Source organism: Sarcophilus harrisii, chromosome 4, assembly GCF_902635505.1.
Source record: "Sarcophilus harrisii chromosome 4, mSarHar1.11, whole genome shotgun sequence".
Classification (NCBI taxonomy): domain Eukaryota; kingdom Metazoa; phylum Chordata; class Mammalia; order Dasyuromorphia; family Dasyuridae; genus Sarcophilus; species Sarcophilus harrisii.
Genome location: NC_045429.1, coordinates 293,995,039 through 294,021,285, shown reverse-complemented (window position 1 = coordinate 294,021,285; position 26,247 = coordinate 293,995,039). Strand labels below are relative to the sequence as shown.

Below are 26,247 nucleotides of genomic sequence, written 5' to 3'. Positions count from 1 at the left end.
ATTTTTAATAGCTTTTTAGTAGAATCTCTGGGCTTCTCTAGATATACCATCATATCATCTGCAGAATGATAATTTAGTTTCCTCATTACCTACTCTGTATTACTCTTACTGACTCTCATTTCTTGCCTTTCTGCAGTATTTTGGGGAATTTTCTGATTGATTTTTTCCCACCCCCTCCCCTTTCTTACAAGGAATTTCATTTGGAAATGAAAGTGATATAAAAAAAAGATGTAAATTAAAATTTTAATAAAAGAAAACAATTACAAATAATATGAACAAGAAAGTAACAAGATCAAAACTGATTTTTAAAAATAAGCTTTGTCTATTTTATTGCTATACAAGAACATTACAACTGTTATTTAGCCAAATCATAAGACAAACAGCAAACGTTAAATACCCTATCAAAATTTCCATGTTAAAAGGGTGATAAGCATCAACACCATTCATTAAATTTACCATATCGTTGAAATACTTAGTAAAGGAAGCAAGTTCACAATTTGGTTTAATATTCTATGAAAATAAGATAACTGACCAAGCTTAGGAAAATGGCAGAATTAGATGGAGTAAATTTTTAAAAAGCAAATAAATTACTCCACTTAGCTACAATTTACATAAAAGTTCATTTAATGTTATTGTAGCAGGACACACAGCAAAAGAAGCAACAGAAAAAAAGAAATGTGTCTAAATAATCTGCAAGTCCCCTTGTGCATGGTAAAATCTAGACCCAACTCAGCAATTCCATTATGATAACATTTCAGATCTGTAAGTAGCCTACGAATCACAATTCCATCTCCCAAATGTTTTATGCCCCTCAATTAATGAGCCTACATTTCTGCCATCAAACCAGAAACACTTGATTTCTTGTATTTGAAAAATAGTTCTTGGGTCAGTAGATTCTAGAATCTTCTGAGGGTTAAAAAAGAACACTATTATTATAAAACAAAAGAGGCTGCTCTACCTCTTTTTATTAGATTCAATGATCCTGAATGTTGAAAAGTTTCTAATTAATGGCTTTCATTTCCAGATGTAGGCCATACCAATCAAAAAGCAGAACTGACAACTTCTTATGTTCTACATAGCTAGCCAAGGCTAGAAAACCTTCACATTTCAAGAAGGATAAACCTTTATCTAAGGAATACAAAAACTAAAAGGAATGTGTTTAAAGTAATCAAGAAAGAAATAAGAGCATCTTTTATTATTAAACTTTCTTATTCACACTTCAAATAAACTTGATTACTATCTTCTCCTTTTTTTATTCTGATAACATGATGGCTAAATGCTGTCATCCATTACTTCACAATTTCTTTATTCTGTAGCATAGCTTAATCTAGTTTCCTTTATTTAACATTTAGCAAAATATTCAACTTTAAAATAAAATTTTTTCTAAGCTGTGAGGTACGTTTCATGGCTTGTAAATAAGCTACTAGAAGGGTTTGTGAGTTTTGGATTAAGAAGCTCAATACTGAGTTATTCTAATTCAGGAAAAAATTAAAAACAAAAAACAAAACCCAATCCTTTGGGGATATGATAGTGTTCAGGGGAAGAGGGGGCAGGTACAAGAGAAATCCTAGACTCTAGATGTTCACTATAATGTTACATACTTCCTTAGAGAAATAATACTATGTTTGAACCATCAGAGTGAGCTGAGATCAGAACACAAAAAGAAAAAGCACTCATTTTATGAGGTTTCTCATTACATTCAAGGAAGATCCTCTATATCCTGATCCAAAATGATTCCAATGATTTAAGTAGTGAAAAAGCTGATAAAGCTGAAGTCGCTTCTCAAACCCTGGAGCTTTAGGGATTTTGCTGTGGTAAGCTGAGTAAAAAGAGCTACCAAAGCCCCCAAACATTCCAGCTATGGCAAGCTCAAACTCTGAATGGCCATAAAAAGAAGCTGGATCAAAAATAATTGGCCCAGACTGATCCTCTGCAACATTTCCTCCCCAAAGATCTCCATGGAGTAAAGCAGGTACAATTTCTAAGCCTTGGAACATACCAGGTATTTTCAACTGAAGAAAAAGAGGAGAAAAAGAATATGTTAGTGATTGCCATCTTTTCAGTTTCAGTAATTAAAGTAATAATATAATCTCAGAGTTGGAAGGAACCTTGGTGATACAAAGCAATCTCTGGTTAAAGCATAAATTCTTTCTATGATATCCCTAATAGGATGTCATTCAGCCTCTGAACATTTCCAATGATGGAGAATTCTGAGCAGCTCAAGTTATAAAGAAGTTAAGCTGAACTTTTCCAAAGGAGCTATGGATTGCAAATTGATTTTATTCTAAAAAGCATTTTACAATAGTCAAACAAAATTATTATGTGTTACTCAAATGGGTGGCAAAAGACCCAGTTTGAGATTCTAGCAAAGAACTATCAGGTCAGATTTTTACTAAACATTTACTCTGGAGAAACACAGACACAAAAAGCAAACTTGATTTATTTCTTTCTCTATGTTAAGGAGACAACTATCGCAACTCCGGTACTGTCAGAGAATATGTTTGTGTAAAATGGCAACACTAAGAATTTGTTCATAAGTCTTACTTGTAGCTGAGACCAAAGTTCTCTTGCATCTCTGTCCCCAGACTCCTTCTCTACCATGTCTATCTGTGGTTGAATTCGGTGCCTGGCATAGAATGTTACCCAATCTTTCTGCCAGTCATTCACCTATAGGATTAAAATTAAAAGGAAGGGAAAAAAACTTGAGCAAAAATTAGTTTTAATCATGACTAGCAGAACCAAAGCACAATTTGGCAATACTAAAAAATTCAATATATTTTATAGTTTACTACCTCTGGAGAGTTATGTCTAAAGCAGATATAGAAGCCACAGAATATCGTAGGTGGAAGAGCCTTTGTCAATCATCTAGTATAATCTGCTTATTTTTTAAAGATGAGGAACTAGGGGTCCAGTGAGGAGGCATAATCCAAGGAGTCTTCCCAATGTTATCAAGTTATTAATCTTTTCTTTCTCTTACTTTATATAGCATCTTGTCTCTTCTTATGCTCTTACATTCTGAAAGTCATTATATAATATTGCATATTTGTATATTTGTAGTATTATGCTCCTAAGCTAAAAACTCCCTGATGGGAGTTTGTAATAAAGGAGAATAAAGCAAGAGTATAATTATGATATGTGCCTTGGATTTTGGGAAATCTGATTTCAAAGAGTTCAGAGGAAAAATAGGTAGTACCTCATAGATATCGGCCCAAGAGAAATAGGAAATTCCCAAGAATGAATTTTGAGGAAACAAAGGGAAATATTTCCAGGGAGGAAGAAAGGTGAGAATTACCTAAAATAATGCAAATACAAAGATAACTAATTATCCTACTTAGATATTAAAAGACAGTAGAACAATAATTGTAGCACCATTTTTGATAGTAAAGAATTAGAAAAGTAGATGCTTATCAATTTGCAAATGGCTAGGGAGGTCCATGAATATTGAACATTGTAAAAATTCTTTGATTTTTTTCATGCATTGATAGGTTGTTCTGATTGTTTCCTCTTCTTTTTCTTTGTATTTAAAAAATATTATTTGTTACATGATGGCCCTGGGGAAAGGGGTGGAAATCTGGGGAAAATAAAGATGTAAAAAAGTCAATAAAAAGTTTTTTTAAAAAAGTAAAAAAAGGTACAGAAAATAGGAGTAAGGGCAAACAATATGATGAATATGGGAATGTATAACTCTTTAAAAGTATTGTCAAGAATTAGTGCTAAGCTAAGAACGCACATAGATCAGCAAGGGATGTTAATCTTAATTTTTTAAAAGAGATACTGAGGAGCTTTCTCCCCCCTTTTTCGGTGGCAGACCTAAGAAACAGAATTTTAAATTCTGTTTAATTAAGTTAATTAATTAAATAAATTTTAATTTTTTAATTAATTAATTTAAATTAAATTAAAACAGAAATTTAAAATGGGTCAACATTTGACATATCACCATAGATTGTCTTACAATATAACTTCCAACAAAATTCAGCTGGCCTGAATCCCAGGTAATGGAATTGTTTATCTTTTTAAAAGCTGGAAAAGCACCAAATTCAGTTTGTGGTATATGCTCAGGAAGACTTTAAGGTGTTCATGAAATGAGACAATGTTCTTAAGATATAAACAAAAAAACCTATCAGTAGGGGTGCTACATGTATGCATGACAGGGTCAAGAGTGTTTTCCTGATTGAGGAGCAGAAAATTGTCATGAAGATATTGAAGGCACAAAGTTAAAAGAGTAAATAAAAAGGACATGAGTTTTTTTTTTTTTTTTTTTTTTGAATGAAAATTAAAACGTGAAAAAAGATAATATTGAGTTAAGGAGGAAAATTAAAGAAGGGATATGGCAACTACTTCAGGGTGGATGGGATGATGACAACAATGGAAAAAAAGGCAGAATCTCTTGATTTCAACTTGCTTAGTTTTTATTCTAAAGAGAATAACTTTGTCCTGGAAATGACAATTAAAATGGCTGCTAAGGAGTTGATGTTCAAGGAAAATAACGAGATAGTGATAGAGTATCCATCTGAAGCCTTGTTAAAGTCATCAGATAAACTCTATTCTCAGTTAATGAAAGAACTGGCAAATATGATTGCTAAGCCACTGCTAGTGACATATGAAAGACACTTTTTCTTTATTTTATTTATTTTTCTCAGGGCTTTTGGTCTGTGTTTTCTTTCATAGCATGACTTACATGGAAATATGTTTTGCATGTCTACACATGTATAACCTATATCATATTGCTTGCCTTCTCAATGAGAGGAGGAGGGAAGAAAGGGAGAGAATTTAGAATTCAAAATTTGAAGAAAAAAAGAATGTTAAAATTGTACATGTAATTTAGGAAAATGAAGTTTTAGAAAGAAGGAAAAAAGTTACTAAAGTGATGCTACCAACTGTGCTAGAAAAAAGTTTATTCAAATTTTAGAAAACATTTGATAAAATATTTTATGGAAAAAGCTGAAGAGATATGGACTGGACAATGATATAATTAGATGGATTTAGAACTCGTTGCATTGTGCAACTACACGAACAGTTCATGATTAAAATTCAATTTGGAAAGACCTTTGTTTATGACTGACCTCCTTTGCCTAATAGTGGAATCCTTAGGAAAAGAGTACAAACATTTTAGTTCTTCTATTATTATATGGTTTTTTTTGTGAAATGGAAATTTATTATTATATATTTTGAATCCTCCCTGATGTTCTGCTGGGCACATGAAAATGTTTTATTTTTTTAATTTTCTTTTTCTGTCTCCTTTTTTTCTACTGTGTTTTTTCTTATTTGTATTTAAATATATTTTTTTTAAATCCCAAATGCGGTCACAAAGAGTTGAACATAAATGAAAATGACTAAATGACAAACACCACTAAGAGCTTATTTTGCACTGAGTGAAATGTAAAATAGTTATGTCTCAAAAAAAAAGCTTAAGATTTATGACCTTCATAATGATCTGGGTTCTCTCTTTTGGGTTCTGGTTCTGGGTTCTCTCTAAATTACATGTACAATTTTAACATTCTTTTTTCCTTCAAATTTTGAATTAAAGCTTCCAAAGTACTCCTCTCTAGATGCTTTCTCCCACTGCCTTGGAGGACTTGCCCCATAGATTCTGTTCAAAGGCTTGGTTTCATATGATTTTAAGATTAACTGGAAAAGGTTGAGCATTTTCCTGGCTTCACTCCACCATTTTGGCCTATTTTTATCGGTATTACAATAAAAGAGGCAATCAGTTGGGGAATGACTGAATAAATTATGGCATGTGAATGTAATGGAATATTATTGTTCTATAAAAAATGAGGAGCAGGCTGATTTCAGAAAAACCTGGAAAGATTTAAATGAAGTGAGCAAAAGCAAGAGAATATTATACACAGTAACAAAATTATGTGATGATCAACTGTGATGGACTTGACTCTTTAACAATGAGGTGATTCAAAGCAATTCCAATAGAAATGGGATGGAAAATGCCATCCACATACAGAGAGACATCTATGGAGACTCAAAGTGGATTAAAGCATAGTAGATTCACTTTTTTTTGGCTCTTGTTTGCTTGTTTTTTTTTTTTTTTTTGATCCTCTTTTTTTTTTTCCTTTTTAATCTGATTTTTCTTGTATGGCATGACAAATATGAAAATATGTTTAGAAGAATTGCACTTGTTTAACTTGTATCAGATTGCTTCCTGTTTTGGGGAGAGGGGATTGGTGAAGAGAAGGAGAAAAATTTGCAACACAAGTTTTGCAAAGGTGAATGCTGAAAATCATCTTTGCATGTATTTGGAAAAATAATACTATTAAATTAAAAAAAAAAAACAATAAAAAGGGCAGCATGATTGTGGATAGAGTCAGGAAAACCTAGATTCTAGTGCTATCTCTAACACAAACTGACTGTGGGATCATGGAAAAAAATCTCCTAATGCCAAAATGTACAAACTATTTATAGTAATAATTTTTGTTGCTGAAATAACTGGAAACAAAATGGATTATAACAACATAAATTGTGACATATGAATTAATAGAATGTTATTAACTTGTACAAAATGGTCAATATGACCATTTTTCAGAAAACCTGAAAAGACTTGAAGAACTGACATGGATTGAAATGGATTGAACCAGTAGAGTAATTTGTACAAAAATCACAATGATGTAAAGGAAAACAACTCCAAAAGACTTCAGAACTCTAATCTATGCAATTACCAATTTTAGAGGGTTGATGATAAAGCATGCCCCTCAGTACAAATTAAGTTAATGGACTAGAGACACAGAATAGAACCTACATTTTCAGATATTGATTTAATGGGTATGAAAGAAAGTATCAAACATTTTAAAATTTATGCAAAAGATAAGCTCAAAAAGAGATGCAAATTTGTAACCATGAACAGGGCAATTTAAATAGGGTAATTTTGTTTTAACTTATTAAACTGAACATAGTTTTTCAAAATGAACTATAAATGAACTCTAAGCATTATTGCTTCAAAGATTCACAATCTAATTTTATATACAAAAATATTTGTTTGTTGATTGTTCATATTTTTTTTAAAAAAGAAAGTTACTGTAAATCTCCAGATTTACAGTAGATAAAAATTCTAAAAGCAAGAGTTCCCCACACTGCTAATAGTCACAGTCATAATTTCTTTTCCTGTCCTGCCATTGCCCTCCCTACTTCATAGCTCTTCTCTACAAGAAATACTATGTAATTTTTGGGATTACCCTAATCTTTAATACTTTTTTTTTTTTTTAAGGAATATGGAATCATCCTCCAGTCATTCAGATTTTCTTTAATTTCTGCCATCACAACCAGATAGTTGCTCTTATAAATGATCATTTGTATGTCTAAGTAAACTAACTACCAAATATTCAAAAGTTTTTATGGCAATAATAAATGTGACTTCTTTTTTTATATTTCTTGATCTTTTGTTAGAATTCTTACAAGGTGCTAAGTCAGTGGAATTGAAAGAGACAATGGTTGTTTAGTAGATTTCACAGCTTTAAGAGAGCATATATAAGCTAGGAGCCTCAACCAGGATGCACTTTAGGAGATTCACAAGGCAGGATTCAGTGGAGGAGATTCACAAATCAGAGATGGCAATCGGGCAAAACTGAGGAAGACAGAGAAGTGGTGGCAGGCTGTCCTGTGGGAGAAAACTGAAGGCAAGATCCAGAAGGTCTCCAGAAAAGATAGCCAAACCCCAAGTGAAGGAAAGAGAAATTAAAGGATTTGGACTTTAACTCCTGGCTGAATTTAAGGTGATTATTACTTTGAACTGAAACTAAGGCTGCCTCCAGAAGCCCCCCAAGAAACCTGCTCCAAAAGAACATTATATTTTAGAGAAGAACATTACAATCTTTATCATTCTTATTGAGACTCAGAGTGGTTTTTGTAGATTAAGCTTGCACCTGCAGCCTTACCAAACTTATTTGTAGGCACAATTTTTAGCTTGAGACAACTGGATTTTCTAGATATACTATCATATCTTTTGCAAATAATACTCTGGCCTCTTGATTTCCAATACTAGCCTCTAATTTTCCCCCCTGATTTATTGTAAATGACAATATTTTGAAAAATAGAAGAGGAGATAGTAGGCACACTATTTTTAATGGGAATGCTTCAAATTTTGGCTTACTGTGGAAAACTATTCCTATTTATTTCTTAAAATCAGGAATCCTGGATTTGGCAAAAAGCTTTTTATCCGTGGACATAACTGCAATTTAATATTTGTGAAGAAAATGAGATGGAAGAGAGGAATTCTATCAAAGACCTGCTAAGACCTTTAAATTCAATCTTTTCTTTTGATGATTTTAATGTACAAGTAAAAATTGGGGAGCATGGTAAAAAAAAAAAAAAAAACCTCTGGAAAATATGGCTTATGAATAAGAAAAGAAAGACGCCCAGGTTTTATATTCCGCACAAAAATATTACAACTACAGATCATTAATTTTTCTTCAAGCAGAGTTAGAAAGCTAATCAAGTGCCACACACCACAAAAAGTTAAATGGTATCTTAACAGAGAGAAGATATATAATTACTAATTTGAGAGTTATTTCCCAATCAGCTATCCATATATCTATCACATAGTTGATTTGTTAGAGCAAAGATCAAACTAAATACCAAAATAGGAGAATAAAATGAGCAAATATAATATACTACTAAAACATCAAACGCTAAAGTAGAAAATGGATAAAAATAGACAGATATAAATTATTACTATTTACTAAGGAAACTTAACTGCTATAAATCAACAGTAGAACAAAGAAATAAGAAGAGGAAAGAAACTACTTCAGTCAGCAAATATTTGATTCCTTGCCAAGTGCATAAAGATGGCAATGCCAGTTGAAAATATAAATTCATTTGCAAAATTCTACAGAAAAAAATGTATAAAAGTATTATCTATAAAATGGGATAAAATAGAGGTAAAAATAAGTTTATAGAAAGCTTGGCAATAAAACTGTTCAAATTAGATTAAGCCAAGAATATTTAAGACTAAAAACTATAAGAACAACAAACATGAAAATATCTGTCAAGATAAATTGAAACCTTTTTCTCCATCAGTGACAATTAAGCCACTATATTTGGCCCATTTTCAATATAAGGAAATAAAAATGACACTAAAGAAAATAAAGATGAGAAGAATAGTTACATAAGACCAAATATACACATAAGTGCCATGTTAAAGGCATTTTAAAATTATTAAAAGATCCAATCTCAATCTTGGAAAAATTTGAAGTATCCTTAGGCAACTGATAAAATAGCAGCAATCTACCCACTCATGACTACTTTCCCATCCCTAAAAATTCTGTATGAAAATAATATGTGTGCATGTATATTAAAGGTATTATGGATGAGTAAGCAAAAGCAACAGGCTTTCACATACATTATCTAAAGAAGACTTAATATTTATAGTCACACAACTGACTAAAAAAGTTTCAGAGGATACAATATCTCACTTTTTCATTTGTTAATCTGATTAGAAAAAAAAAATAATTCTGAAAGATTTAAGAATTGTGATGAATGCAAAGACAAATCACAATTTCAGAGCACCTGATAGGTGATGGGTTCAAAGTACTCAATAAGACATACATTCTCAAATATGGCCAATATGGAAATTCCTTTTGACTATGTAATAACATTGCTGCAAAGAGCCAAGATAGCAGAGTAAAGGCAGGAGCTCAGACAGCCTCTCCCCAAAACAGCTCCAAATTCCTTTAAATAATGAAAAATTTTAGAGCATCAGAACACCCAAAAGACAAAGTAGAATATTTTCCAGTCAAAGACAACTTAGAAGATCAGCAGGAAAGTCTGTGGAATCAGGGTGAGAGCCTAGTGCATAGTCCCAGTGCAGGCGGTGTGGCCTTAGCCCTGGCCCTAGCTCTGGCACCAGCTAAACTAGACTCTGTTGCCTTAACACACTAGATCTTTACAACTACAGTAGGGGGGACACACCTAATAGACCAGGACAGAAAAGAGTGCTTGTGGTCAGATCTTTAGAAGGATCCTGGAAAGCAGCTTGGGACAGTGCTCTCTTCACCCTGGAAACAGAGGCCTACTTTAACAAAAAATTAAAAATTGAGTAATATGTTAGGAAAATGAGCAGATAACAAAGATTATTTGGTTTTTGTTTATTTGTTTTAATACAATTTAGGGAATCATATGTTTTGGGGTAAGCCTGACTTTTGGATTTAGCCTGACTCAAGACAGTTCTTTGTCTATGTTCACATGCCCAAAGGGCTATCAAACTGCAAACCCTTTGATCCAGCAGTGTTTCTACTGGCCCTACATCCCAAAGAGATCTTAAAGGAGGGAAAAGGACCCACATGTGCAAAAATGTTTGTGGCAGCCCTTTTTGTAGTGGCAAGAAATTGGAAACTGAGGAGATATCCATCAGTTTGGGGAATGGCTGAATAAATTATGGTATAAGGATGTGATGGAATATTGTTGTTCTATAAGATTAAGTGATGATCAACAATGAAGTGATTCAAGACAATTCCAATAGACTTGGGATAAAAAAGTGCCATCTGCATCCCTAGAACTATGGAGACTGAATGTGGATCAAAGCATAGTATTTTCATCTTTGCTGCTGCTGTTGTTTGTTTGCTTATTTGGAACACAAAATTTTGCAAAAGTAAATGTTTAAAAATATCTTTGCTTATATTTAGAAAAATAAAATACTATTTAAAAAATAGTCTATGCTTAGTCTATGTTCAATATTAAAGTGAAATGAGAAACTTAGAGGTCTTTTAATCATTAAACAAAAAGAGACTTACTAGGCCTTAGCAAGAGAAAGCTATTTAACAAAAATATTTATCAAGAACACCTGAGTAAAGCTATCCTGCCTCTGTGTTGCCCACAGTGGCCCATCAACCAAGCATTCTGGAATTGCTTATTGTTTCTGTTTTGTACTAAGGAAGTAGTGTCAATAGACTGAGCTCTTAGTTCCCTGAATCATTCAAGTTCCCTAGATGGTTTCAATATTTATTAAAGGAAAATAAGCCTAATTTGCATAGGATTAGAGGCAAAAAGAAAGAATGATAGGAAGGAGAAAATACTGCTTTCACCACAGGAAGACTAATATAAGGATTAACAAAAGAAAAAGAAAAGAAAGAAAACAGAATCATCGAAGCAATTTTTTAAAGAATGCACAGAAGGGAACAAAAGAAAGGGTATAAGGAAAGAAAACAGGCCAGCTATGAAATCTAAATGTTTAATTTATTACATACTTAAAAGTAAAACAGGCAGCACATAAGAGAGATTCACATTTTCATATACAATTCTCTTTTTATTTACTTTGTATGTAAAAATATTATTTTGGTGTTTGAATTCAGAATGAGAAAAGCTTTTAAAGAAAAAAAACCAGGGTCAAATTTTTTAATCTTTAAAAGAATGTTTAATTCTTAGCCATCCTGAAGTGATGTGTTGCATGTAACACATTAGTTCCTACACTGCATAGGCCCTTGAATGTAAAGCATATAGACTTAGTATCTTTTTTTAAAATACTTGACAAATAAAAGACAATACAGTAAGTTTTGCATTCAAAGTTTTACCAAAAAAGTAACTTTATTAGTATGAATCTGTTAACCAGAGGTGATCAATTAAACCAAGACAACCTTCCATGTCACTTACCTGAGGGAGGTATCCACAGCAGGTTACCACATGAAACCCAAATTGGTCCACAAACTGAAGTTCTGCCTGCCCTCCTCCTTTCCCTTTGCAAGCAAAAGAACAAAAAACCAACAGTTACCTTCCTCAGAGAAGCCCTGGCTCCCACCCATGGAATAAACAGCTTCCAGTTGCTTAGTCACTTTCACAAATGATTTGAGTGTCTTCTTCTTCACCTTGTTTTCTTATCTAAAGATAAATAAGGGATCTGGTTTCAACCAACACCAACAGTTAGAGGGAATTTCACCAAGAGAACATCAGGAAGATAATCCTGGTTCCAAAAGGAGTAACTGAAAGTATGATTTGCTGATGGTAGCAGAAAGGGAGCAAAGAAGAGCTTCAGAAGGGTAGAAAAAGAAAAGAAGTCAATTCATTAAGGAGCTAAAATTAGCTTCATAACCAATATAAAAAATACATTTGCTGATAACTAGCTCAGAATACTTTCTTCTGAAAAAGCCAAGATTATGCACTTCAGTCATAGCTTCAAACGTTTTGAAACAGTTACAGTATAGGTAATGAAAGAAATATAAGGACTAATGACATGTGTTCTATAATTTGCTTGGCCTTTTAGAATATATTGCTATTATGCACAAACAAAGAATTAAGTATTTTAGTTAATAGTTCATTAACAGCTTAGTAGTCAATTACCCCATGTGGTTTATCAGTATTATTCAATTCAATCTCAAATTTCGAAATATAGAAACATGAAAATACATATTATATAACATAAATTTATACCAATATAAACAAAAAAAGTAAATTTATTAATGTACTTCAGAATCTTACTTCATAAAGGGTAACAATTATTCACTTCAATCATCACTGTATTAGGGTAAATATAAGGAATGTATAAAGCTTTATTTTAAGGCTTAAATAACATTTTTAGAATTGCAGAAATATTGAGTAACAGAACTCCTCAATAGGTATGATGCCAAAATGAATTTGCATTATGCTCACTTCTAGATACCAAGAAGTTCTACAGGATATAGATTATCTTAGATAACCTTAGTACTAAGGTTGGTTGTGGATACACAGACCTCCAAAAAAATCTCTGTATAGATTTCAGTAAATCTGTAAATTTGGATAGGGAAAAAAAATTACCTCTTTAAACAATCTCTGGCTGAAATTTAGATTTCTTTTAAGGATGTAGGCAAAAAAAAAATTATTCTGATAAGATATCTATAGATTTTAACAGATTACCAAAGGGGTCCAAAAAAAAAAATATTTAGAACCTCTGCCTTAGGCATTCCCACAAATATGTATATTTAAGTAGTCATATATCTGTGACAAATGAAGTTATATAATTCATTCCTAACAACAATCTACATACCAATTATTGGCATTCTTTGGCTCTTTTGACTTTGCTTTGTCCAAACTGGCTACTTTTCAAAATTCAGTATAAATCCCAACTTTTGCTTCTTTTGATTCTATTGTTTCAATTACTCTCAGTATATAGGGGTGTGTGTGTGTGTGTGTGTGTGTGTGTGCGCGCGCAGAAACATATATAAACCATTTTACCATACCAATGGTTTTTTCTTCTTTCTGGAGAGTTTCACCACGATTCTTGTTATGAAGATGTAGATCAGCTAACTGAGATCCAAGCTTTGCAGCATGACTACAAAATTAAAAGAAATCAATTTGTCTACCAAAAAAAAAAGAAAGAAAGAAAGAAAAAGCTAACAAAGTTACCTGCAAAAAAAAATCTACCCTTAAGATTTTAAAGCATAATACAAAAATAAGGCATAAATAAATATATTAACACAGAATTTTTACATCAGTTTAGTAGAGAAGGGCCATCATTTTTTGATATTTCCATCTTTCCTCTGCGATTCTTAGCACTGATCATCCTCAAGGATTTTAATTTGAAATACTTCCTATCTGTTTACCTTTTAGCTATTATTCCATAGAGTATGATGACAAAGTATTAAAGGTAGTATAGATTCTGTAGGAAAGCACATTGTGCTATGATGCCATATTTTTTTAATGATATTCATTCAAAACCATCTCCTCAGAGTACAAAAAGTTTCAGAAATAAACAAGAAAAAAATATACAAACTTCAGGAGAAAAATATGCCTAAGAATTACCTGTTTAAATATCTCATGTCCAAATGCTCCATCACTAGTAGATTCCCATCTCCTGGCACATCTATCACTTTCATGGGTTTGGGAACTTTCACGGTGTTTGTTTCTAGAATAGCTAATAAACTTGCCATTTCACCTTCAAACATTTTTTTGGCCTATCAGGAAAAGAATGAAAAGATGAAGAAATAAGAAATGTCAATACTGGGGAGGGGTGGATGGGAACAAAAACCTACAAACTCTGATGTATAATAAATATTTTCTAAGAAAAGAACATTTCAAACCAAAAATGACCTAATCAAAACTGAATAAGCAAAGACAGCTTGTCCCCAAATAAACCTTCAAATACAGTAAAATTAAGAAATCTGCTTGTGTATGGATTCAAAATGTCAAGTAGCTTTAACAAAATAGGTTATTTTTATGGCACAGTTGTACCCAAAAATGCAGTGCAAGTAACACTTTAAAAATTCTCTATATATTCAAAGTCCAAAGTGAGACAGATGGAACTGCCATTTACAATTTCAAGGTGCTCATGTGATTGCTTATGTAGCACATTCTAAACTACTTTTATTATAACAATACTATTTGCCTCTTTTAAGGGAAAGGAGGCTTAAACATACACACTATGTATGGCCAATAGCATATAAACAAACACTAAATAATGTTACCTTGTGAATAATATTTAGTGTATATTTTTCCCTTTCTCTTCTTAAAACCATCAAAACTTTACAAAAAACATTCCTAGATACTATATTTGTCTTTGTGATTCTTACAGACAGTAGGAATCTTTAATAATATGAACTTGTCAAAAATCTCTCCCAAATGTGTTTTCAAATTTTGTTTGTCTCTTGTTTTAATTTCAGAGTTTCTATCCTGTATAAAAGTTTGATCTTTTCATCAAGAATGTCTGAAAGCCTTTTATTCTTTAAAAGAATTACATTATGCCAAATATTCAAAAATATTCCTCTTTAAAGGTCCCGTGGTACTAAAACTCACTTTGCAGTTATTTTTCTTTTCTTTAATTTTTTTTTAATTTTGTGAAATTAAAAGAGCATTTCCAAAAGAGTTGGACTGTGATTCCTCTAAAAAGAAATTAGAATGAACAGGACCAGGAGATCAATATATACTTCAACAACAATACTATATGATGATCAATTCTAATGGATCTGGCCATCTTCAGCAATGAGAGGAACCAAATCAGTTCCAATGGAGCAGTAATGAACTGAACTAGGTACACCCAGCGAAAGAACTCTGGGAGATGACTGAGAACCATTACATTGAATTCCCAATCCCTATATTTTTGCCTGCCTACATTTTTTTTTTAATTATTTTATTTCCTTCGCAGGCTAATTGTACAATATTTCAGAGTCCAATTCTTTTTGTACAGCAAAATTAGATGTGAGAATAACAAAATAAGAGTCAATTAAACCACACATATCTATACATTGCCTATATCTGACAGGACTGACTTAACTCTGAATCTATGGTTCACTATGTCTTTATATTAATGAGAAAGTTATAAGATGATTAACTTTTGAGATATGAAATGAATAATCATCAGTTCTTCACAATTTTTTTTTTTTTTTGGTGCAGCAACTGCTGTTAAGTGATTTGCCCAGGGTCACAAACATATCTGAGGCCAGATTTGAACTTAAGTCTTCCTAAATTCAGGGCTGGTGTTCTATCCACTGAGCCATCTAGCTGTTCCTATCATCATCAGTTCTTTATAGTCAACATTGGTCACTGTACTGGTTTAAATTCTGGGTTTGGGTTTTTTTAATTCTCCTTTTATCTCCATATAATGGGCATCATGTAAATTGTTCACATTGATCTACTTCATTCTACATATGTTTATATGCTTTCACATATTGATTACTTTTATCATGTAATAACATCTTATTACATGTATATACTAGTTTGTTCAAACATTCTCAATTGAAGCATATTATTATTTTTTTAAAATTTTACCTTCTCCATGTAAATAGCTAATAGTTATACTTCTGTATCAAAGTTTAAAATTAGTTTAGCCACATTTCAAACCTGGTTTCAGTTTACCAGAATGTCTTTTATCTACATATAAATTCACCAAGATTATATCATATATCTAGCTTTCCAGAACCCATCCAACATTTATTTTTTCTGTTTTTAATATTTTCTTATTTACTTAGTGGAAGGTAAAACTTCAGAATTGTTTTAATTCCTGAAAAATGCTCCTAGCCCTAAAATGAACAAATGTCATAATAAAAACAATATTAAACATGAAAAAAAGCAGTTCCTTTATCAAAGTAGAACATAATAGACTAACATTAAAAAAAAAGTGAATCTCTACTTCTGTTTGCTTTTTTAAAAAGCATATAACAAATGTCACCCATTGTTTTCAAAATTATTTTACTAGTCTACACTAATCTTTGAACTACTTGTTGTTCTCTGTACATTTTTAAAAAATGTTTCATGGCTTTTTTCTCTTTTTTAAATTGTTGATTACGATTGCAGCATTACCATCCCTAAAATCCTCCTCCCTAATAGAAAAAAGAAAAAACTTTGTGACAAATCAACACTATTTTAAAAAACCCAAATCCACATAGTGGTGGTCTCAAGTCTCCTTTCACACTCTTGAGTTTATCAACTCTTTGTTAGTATCATGCTTCTTCATGGTCACCCTGGTAACGTAGTTAGTTACTGCTTCCATCAAAGGCTTTAAATTTTTCAGTGTTATTTTTCTTTATTATTTTTATTGTATAATTATTTTTCTGATTCTACACACTTCATAATGCATCAATTCTTGCTTCCTAGGATTTTCTGAAATCTTTTGTCATTCCATTTTATCCACATACCACAATTTATCCTGCCATTCACTAAAATAGATACTTTTGAAGTATCCAGTTCTTTCTTTTCACTTTACTTCTCTGTCCTTTCCCCTTCCCTACTTTCAGGATCATAAAGTTTATTTTGTCTGTGATTGTGCCCTCCCCATATTATCCTCCCTTTTGATCCCTCTTCTCTAATGTCACCTGTTTCCCTGCTCAATTTTGTGTGTTCCTACACCGAAATCTGTGTATATGTTCACCCCTCCTATGTCCATTTCAGACCAGTGGTTCTTTTAAGTCTTTTTTCCATGTTTACATACTTTTCTTATTCATTTCACTTAAGAGAAACAATTCATTTTCTAATTCTTCATTCTCTAATTCTTTTCTATACTAGTATATCTTGGACATTTTAAATTCAATGTGTTTTTTTTTTTTTTTATTTCTTAGAAAAGTTCTGGAAGGCATTCTTTGCCAAAATAAGTTTGTTTGATCCACATTAAAAATGTGTTGATCAGTATATTCTTTTAAATATTTATTTTTAAAAATTTTATTTTTAAAATATTTTTTAAAATTTGTATTTAGTTTTTTTTTAAATTTATTTTCCTTATACATCAAGACATGTATGTAGTTAGTTGTTTTATGCTTATCTATACTGGCTAAGGCAACTGAACTCAATTTTTAAAGCAATTGAACCAATCAGCATTTGTTCTAAAAGTTTCTTCTTTATCCAATTTATTTCCATTTTCTTTTACTGCCTTCAGTTAATTTGAAGCTTTTGTATAAATGGTTCCTCTGCCAAGAGGAATGCATTTTTGGTTGCAATCTTCAATCCATACAACTAAATGACACTCCACTATAACACTTCCATTCTTTGCAATTGTTTACCAAACACAGAAAGGTGATGCAACTTTGCCTTTTTATTTTATCTTGCATTTTATAATACAGATTCATGTACTCTAACATCTTGTTCTATTTTAGTATAATATAGGCATATTCATGTCATTAAGTGTCGATTTTTTTTGGCTCTAATATAATTACAGATCTTCTTATTTTTTGTTGGCAATGTTTCCATCTAAAGTTTCCTTCTTTTTATCCAATTTATTAAACTCTTTCTCAAAAAATTAACATAATTGTTGGCAATATGGTGCAGAGCAGTACCTCACAGCTAGAAGTAATAACTTCTGATTCCTTAATCCCTTGCCACTTCCTAATTTACCTATTCCTCAAGGGTACAGCCATCCTTACATTCTCTATATCCAATATGTTTTAAAGTCCTTTCCCCTTCACATTATCTATTCTATTGCTTTGTTTTCTCCTTTGACACTGTGACCATCCTAGAGCAGGCCCACATTGCTTCATGGTTGGATCTCCCTGTCACAGCTCTTTCCCCACAATTATTTTCCACTTACTTGCCAAAAGTGATTTTCCTAAAGCACAGATCTGGCCATGTCACTCCCTTACTTCTTATACTCCCATGGCTCCCTTATTAGCTTCAGGAGTCCTAGGTAAAATCTCATCTTTTATAGGAACCCTTTTTCAATCTCCTTCCCAAATTGAGTGCCTTTTTTCCATTGATTATTTCTAATTTTTCCTTTATATAGCTTGTACAACTGCACATTGTCATTTACATGTTATCTCCTTTTTTAGATTTTTAAATTCTTAAGGATGAGGTCCTGTTTTGTGCTTTTCTTTCTATTCCCAGCACTTACTATAGTGCTTGGCACATAGTGAGAGCTCAATAAATAATGAGTGACTGACTGAGGAGAGGCACTGATGTATGTATATTTTTACCTTTCTCAGTATCATAGCTTTGAGCCATTTTCTTTTTTCTTTGCCAAAAAAGATGAGGACATACTACCACTACTAGTAATAATAATGATACTAATAAAACTACCACTTGCATAGTGCTTGCTATGTGCCAGACACTGTGCTAAGGACTTTATAAATATTACATCTTTTGATCCTCCCAAAAACCCTGAGGGATAGCTACTATTAATGTACCCTTTTAAAAGTTGGATAAGAAACTGATGTGCCCAAGATCATACAGCTCAGATCTTACTGAATCCAGGCCCAACTCTTTATCCACTGTGCCAGCTAGCTGCCTCAACAGAATACAGACAAACAGAATACATATCTAGGCAAATTGAACCCAACATAGATAGGGAGATTAAAAGAGGAAACATAATTGCCTTTGAAGAATTTTAAGTCCCCAGAAACAGGCAAATTTATGTCCCATGATATTGAGAGAACTAGCTTGTGTGATTACTTAAGGCATAGTTTACAGGTTCCTAGGTCTACAACTGAAAGGGACCTCAGAGGTTGTCCTCTATTCTAATTTTCACATTACTAAGGAAACGAAATCCCAATGAGGTTCAATGACTTGTTCTATGACTCAGAGCTTCTTGAACTTTTTATATTTGTAACTCCTTTTCACTTAAAGAATTTTACATTATGCAAGAATGTTAGTGACAGCCCTCTTTGTAGTAGTCAAAAACTGGAAACTGAGTGAATGCCCATCAATTGGAGAATGGCTGAATAAATTGTGATATATGAATATTATGGAATATTATTGTTATGTAAGAAATGACCAGCAGGATGATTTCAGAAAGGCCTGGACTTACATGACCTGATGCTGAGTGAAATGAGCCGATGCCCAGAGAAAGAACTCTGGGAGATGACTAAAAACCATTACATTGAATTCCCAATCCCTATATTTATGCACACCTGCATTTTTGATTTCCTTCACAAGCTAATTGTACAATATTTCAGAGTCTGATTCTTTTTGTACAGCAAAATAACGTTTTAGTCATGTATACTTATTGTGTATCTAATTTATATTTTAATATATTTAACATCTACTGGTCATCCTGCCATCTAGGGGAGGGGGTGGGGGGGTAAGAGGTGAAAAATTGGAACAAGAGGTTTGGCAATTGTTAATGCTGTAAAGTTACCCATGCATATATCCTGTAAATAAAAGGCTATTAAAAAAAAAAAAAAAAAAAAAAAAGAAATGAGCCGGACCAGGAGATCATTATATACTTCAACAACAATACTATATGATGATCAATTTTGATGGACGTGGCCCTCTTCAACAATTAGATGAACCAAATCAGTTCTAATAGAGCAGTAATGAACTGAACCAGCTACACCCAGCAAAAGAACTCTGGGAAATGAGTATGAACCACTTCATAGAATTCCCAATCCTTCTATTTTTGTCTGCCTGCATTTTTTATTTCCTTTCACAGGTTAATTGGACACTATTTTAAAGTCCGATTCTTTTTGTACAGCAAAATAACTGTATGGACATGTATACATATATTGTATTTAACTTATACTTTAACATATTTAACACGTATTGGTCAACCTTCCATCTGGGGAACGGGTGGGAGGGAAGGAGGGGAAAAATTGGAACAAAAGGTTTTGCAATTGTCAATGCTAAAAAATTATGCATAAATCTTGTAAATAAAAAACTATTTTAAAAAAAAAAAGAAGAAAGTTTACATTACCTTAGGTATACAGGTTTGTAAAATGGGTATATAAATCAAACATTTACTGATGACAAATCATCAGTAAATTTTATTTTATGACCCACACATTCAGTTACAAGAACTCACATGGAGTCACAAACAATAGTTTAAGAAGCTGAGCTTTATGCCACACATGTACTATGTCTGCTTCAAACTAAGAAAGGGAAAGATACTGTAGCCCTCAAGAAGAGCAAATGGCCTAATTTTCAAAAAAGGGAAGTAAGCCAATGAGCCTGACTTCTGCTCTTGAATGTATTATTCCAAGGATGCTGGTGAATATATAGAAAAAGAAGCTATGATATCAATAAGCAAGCATGACTTTCTCAAGAACTGCTATGGCAGTTGAACACTTTTCTTTTACAAAAAGAATAGTAGATGAGACATTGCTACTCTAGAAAAGCATTTATTTTTTCATGTAATTCTTAAAGAAAATTTTATATAATTCTTAAAGAGATGTGGGTAAGCTAATATAATTAGGTAGAACTAGATGTACTGCTTGACTCAAAGAGCAAAGAGATTAATATAAGTCAGAAAGGACACCACTCCAAGTTCTGTTATTCTTGTTATGGTATTTGTATCAATGACTTGAGTTAAAGCATATATAGTGTGCTTATCAAACATATAAATGACACAAAATATAAAAACAACTTTAAGGCCAGTTTTCTGCCTATTATGCTGTGCGGCCAATTTTTCAGAAACAAAGCAAGAATTGAGCAGCTGCTCTCTCACAGTCTGCCTAGTAACTTTCCATCCATGTTTAATATTTTTTCCCAAATATAATTTTAAAAGCAGGAAAAACAAAAAAAAACTCAAAATATGACTTTTTTCAGTCATATATAAAGACTATATAAGATAATTAATGGAATGAAAACCCATTTTGATCTCTGCCCAAGATTGAGGTAGAAGTAACCAAGTAAGTTATAGTTTAAGAAATACTTTAAAATCTGCCACCAGTGAAGAACACACAATCAATATAACCAGAAATCCCCTCTTACCTGGCCTACAGTCACTATATTTATTCATTTTATATGGCTTCAAATGCTTCTAGAAAACTGTATATGATCTAAGGTATCTAACTCTACACTCTTGAGCAACAGGTTTCCTCAGCTTCATCTCTGCCATTTTCCAGAGTGTTTTTGCTTCTACCTCCACCAGCCTTACATCTCTTGCTGAGAGAGTTTTAATCCTCTAATTACCATCACAGTTTATAGAAAGAATATATCAATTAACTACTTATTTATTATGCTATTCACCAGAATTGTTACTTTCCAGACCAAAACTACTTTCCCCAGCCACTCTCTCCCTGTGTCATCTCCCTCATTAAAATGTAAGCTTTTTAATAAGAGAGACTATTATTTGTATCTCCAAGGATTAGCACAATGTCTGACTCAAAGTAGCAAGTCTGGAAATATCTATCAAAGGATTAAAAAAGTAAGCTTATACTTCAAAAATAAAAATGAAAGAAAATGGATATGTAAATGAAGAAAAACACTAAGAAACAGCAGATGTGGAATTGTTCTTATCCCTAAGAGATTCAATTCTAAAATGTAATCCAGAAACATTGCCAATAAAGGTAAAAATACAGACTTGAAAAAGATGAAAACAAAAAAAAGTCAGAATCAATCTGGAATAAAGGCAATATAGGAGAAAAAGAAAAATTCTTAAAACATTAATGGGAAAGTACAATAATGTAACAGTGAATATAAATCAAATTAATAGAATAAGGATTCTTAAAAAATGCTAATGCCACATACAATTTAAAGAAAGGGGAGAGTGGAATAGTTTCACCTGTCTCAAAAACTATATTTGCAAAAAGTATATATTCTAAATATTTTAGAGTGATGGGTTAGTGACATCTCATAAAATGCCTTTTTTAAATAAGATTAAACTTTGCAAAGATGGGTTGAGGAATGTGTCAAAGAAACAAACATCATATCTAACATATACTTTAACACATTTAACACGTATTGGACTACCTGCTGTCTAGGAGAGGGGCTGGGGGGAAGGAGGGGAAAAGTTGCAATAGAAGGTTTTGCAAAGGTCAATATTGAAAAATTACCCATTCATATGTTTGTAAATAAAAAGCTATAATAATTTTTTTAAAAAAAGAAACAAACATCACACTAACAAGAATTTATGGCTTAAGGAGTCACTGAGTCAGCTCTGTATTTTGACTACATGATACCTTCCTTAAGTTATCTGGTCCATCCATATGCCTTCTGGTCAACTTATAAAAATTATAAGATAAAGAATAACAGAATTTTTTCCTAAAACACAGGAACTCTTAACAGCTGAGTTCTTCTAAATTCTCTACATGCATGTCCTAAGAGACTGTACTTACAAAACTATAAGAGATGCTTACTACAATATTTTTAAATATTAAAGTCCAGTTAAGATCTGTGAAACTCAATCCAAGAAATGTTTGTCTTACTTAACGACAGAGATGAACAAGATAGGCAGATTTCAAGTGTGGCATATTAAATAATGTATTTTATGAAATACATATTTTTAAAACTAGAAAGCTCTGCTCTCCATGGCAAAAAATCACAAAACAAACCCCTAACAAACTGCTCAAAATGTACAATGAGAAGTATTACACAATTTGCAAAACAAGCTAAGTATACATATTTCCCCTTGGTTCCTGCAAAGAAATGATTCAAAAAGTTTGGTAAAACAACCTTCATATTAACCATGGAAAATGTCCTATATGCTTCACTATTTAAATTAAGATCAAGAATTAAATCCTAAAGTACATGAGGAATTAGAAAGCAAATTAAAGGCTATCAGAACTCTTAGTATTACAAAAATAGAAGAATAATTATAATTGTAATTATTATCATTTTTAGCAGCTAACAATTATATAATGTTTACCATGTGGCAATTTCCCATCATCAGGGAAATGGGGGAAGAAGGGATTAAGTATTGATATAGGATCTCATTGGTTAAATTAGGTAAATGCTGTTATAATCCCCATTTTACAGTTGAAGAAACTAAGGCAAACAGAGATTAAGTGACCTATCCAGTTAGTATTTTAGGCCAAATCTGAAAACATATCTTTCTAATTCCAGGCCCAATCTCTATATATCCATACCATTAAGTTTGCCCCATCAGCTCTTGCTTGAACAATCTGCAAGGAAAACTACTGTCAAGTTATATATTTAAATCTTTAGGAAACATTAAAAGTTAACAACTCTTTGTCATGGCCTGTCCTGTTAATGTGCATTTCTCCACAATGTAATACAGTATTGGGAATTATTTTAAAAAAACGCAATAGAGACTAGAAAAAAGTTCAAATGACAGTTAATAAGCAGGATTGAATTTGTTCTAGCATGTTAAGCGAAAAATACGCTTAAAAATACAGCATTGAGGGGCAGCTAGATGGCTCCTGGATAGAGTGCCAACCCTGAAGTCAGGAAGACTTCAATGTCTGTTCAAATGTCAGACACTTACTACTTCCTAGCTGTATGACCTTGGCCAAGTCATTTAACCCCAGTTTCTTCAGAATATACACACACACACATATAGAGTATTGCAAAAAAGTAGCTTGCCACGAAAATAAATGTAATAATTCTATAGAAATGTAATACAATGAAAGAGAGAAGGGGATAATCGGAAAGGGGGAAGAGGTGAGGATAAAGAGATGAAAGAAAAAGGAAATAAAAAGTAAAGAGAAGTATTTTTTTAAAGTACTCTTCTCAAGTCCCATTCCTCCTCCCCTCCTTTTCTTCCCTTAGTGGATCACAAGTTGCCCCTCAAAACTACATTTAGATTGCTTTTGGGCAGGAATAGGTTTTTGTTGAGTTTCCCTCTTCCCGATTCTGCAACATGAGAATCACTGGTTAAATTATCCATACCACAAGGCGTGGAGTGGGATGGGAAAGAATGGGATGCGACGCAAACGGGAAGGACCAGAAACCAAAAGACTAATAAAAAGGGCTGAGGACTGTGCCTAGACAAGTCCCTTAGTCTAGTCAGGAGTGTTCCCCCAAGAGTGGCCATCGTTTCTTGGCAGGCACGGCCCAAAAAGGGATCCACGCAAAGGCCTCTTGGGAACCCGGATGGACCGCGCCCACCAGCTGCTTTGGTGGAGGAGACGGGGGCTGCAAGCACAGTGGGGACCCAGGTTGGCAAAGGAGCCCGCCCCGCCAGCCCCAGCCAGGGCCTCCGCCCGCAGCCCAGCACCGCCCACCGCCCCCACCCGAGCCCCCTTTCCCCTAGAAGTAAAAGAAAGGAGACAGAGGGGAGAGTCGCCCTCCGGCTCTGACCTCGGATTTGTGATTCACTTTTACAAATACCCGGCCACGGTCGGTGTCGTAACTCTGGCCCTGGCTAATGCAGCCGCCCCCCGAATGTCCAGTGGCCTTGGCTGTGGAGCTCTGCAGTTCCCGCTTCAACAGTTCCTCCATTTTTATCGCCGAGTATCCAGGCCCAGCCCACTAGAGCAACTTTGAGAAGGGAGGGGTAGGGGGCGGAGCGCGCAGGCTTAGGGAAAGGATGGGCCAAGAGGGGGATAGGAGGGGTACTGTGGCTAGTGCTAGATGGGAAGGGTCAAAGAACCTGTCCAGCTTTACCCTTCCACCGGGATTTCTCCCATTACTGAGTAAAGATATTCCAGTGAAGGTAACTAGTCCTTGGACTAATGGTACTTCTTAAAGTCAATTTCCGCAAAGAAATTCAATCAATGCAATTGAACAAGCATATTGTGCCTTTTTTTTTTTTTTTGGATGTTTGATCAATGTTCTTTAATATTTGTTTTGGTTGCTATACCCAGAAAAAGAACTCTGGGAGATGACTAAAAACCATTACATTGAATTCCCAATCCCTATATTTATGCACACCTGCATTTTTGATTTCCTTCAGAAGCTAATTGTACAATAATTCAGAGTCTGATTCTTTTTGTACAGCAAAATAATGTTTTGGTCATGTATACTTATTATGTATCTAAGTTATATTTTAATATATTTAACATCTACTGGTCATCCTGCCATTTAGGGGAGGGGGTGGGGGGGGTAAGAGGTGAAAAATTGGAACAAGAGGTTTGGCAATTGTTAATGCTGTAAAGTTACCCATGTATATATCCTGTAAATAAAAGGCTATTAAATTTAAAAAAATATATATATATTTGTTTTGGTTTTTTTTTTAATTTTTCCTTCCTTTTTTTTTTATTAAAGCTTTTTATTTACAACAACATATGCATGAGTAATTTTTCAACATTGACCCTTGCAAATCTTTCTCTTCCAAATTTTTCATTCCTCTCCACCTCCCTTTCCCTAGATGTCAGGTAGTCCAATACATGTTTAATATGTTAAAATATATGTTAAATCCAATATATGTATATATATATATTTTTATACAGTTATCTTGTTGCACAAGAAAAATCATATCTAGAAAGAAAAAAAAAACAAAAAACCTGAGAAGGAAAAATGCAAGCAAACATCAATAAAAAGTGTGAAAATGCTATTTTGTGGTCCATAATCAGTTTCCACAGGCCTATCTCTGGGTATATATGGCTTTCTTCATTATTGAACACCTTTTTGTTTGTTGTGATTTGAATCACCTCATTGTTTGTTATGGGCCAGAACTCTTGTACTTAAAACAAGGATTTTTACAAGGTGCTAAGTAGAATTGATGAGACAATGGCTATCTAGTTTAGTATGGTGATTAATAGTTCTCTAAGTTCAGTATAACTGATTTAATCTTACAACAAATAATGGTTTCCTAGTGATATAAAGATTGGTTTATACTTAGAATAGAGCATATAAACTAGGGGGACACAGAGACAGATTTATTCCATTTTCATTAGCACTGTGGCTGGCCTGGCATCCTGCACTTCCCCCATTGAGACCAAGGCCTGGCAATGCGAGGGAAAACAAGCTGACTGGAGGCAGGAGCTCAAGCTCTCCAAGCCAAAGGGAGAAAGATTCATTTCCATCTTTATCAGCCTTGTGGTGGCTGGCCTATCCTCCTGCATTTTCTCCACTGAAACCAACTCTCCTTTGAAGGCCACAGATAACGGGTGAAGGAGACAATAAAGACTTTTGGACTTTAACAACTGGCTATTCTTGTGGTGATTAATCTGCTGAAAGGAAGGCTGCCCCAAAGATATCCAGAAAACCTTTTGAGAACATTACAATTGTTGAAGAGTCATGTCCATCAGAACTGATCATCATAGTCTTCTTGTTGCCTTGTATAATGATCTCCTGGTT

At 33.2% G+C, this 26,247-nt stretch overlaps 1 protein-coding gene and 1 pseudogene across 1 annotated transcript; one reads left to right on the top strand and one right to left on the bottom strand.

The window, feature by feature from the left end:
• Positions 1–299: 299 nt before the first annotated feature.
• LOC100913340 (ketosamine-3-kinase) lies at positions 300–24,494 on the bottom strand. The gene is made up of 6 exons (XM_003768875.4): positions 24,307–24,494; positions 13,714–13,865; positions 13,152–13,243; positions 11,593–11,675; positions 2,545–2,667; positions 300–2,012 (listed from the first exon to the last, which is right to left on the bottom strand). Exons 1-6 carry the CDS (start codon positions 24,445–24,447, stop codon positions 1,674–1,676), a joined length of 930 nt encoding a protein of 309 aa, XP_003768923.1. The 5' UTR covers positions 24,448–24,494; the 3' UTR covers positions 300–1,673.
• LOC111720610 lies at positions 3,867–4,218 on the top strand (annotated as a pseudogene).
• Positions 24,495–26,247: the final 1,753 nt, after the last annotated feature.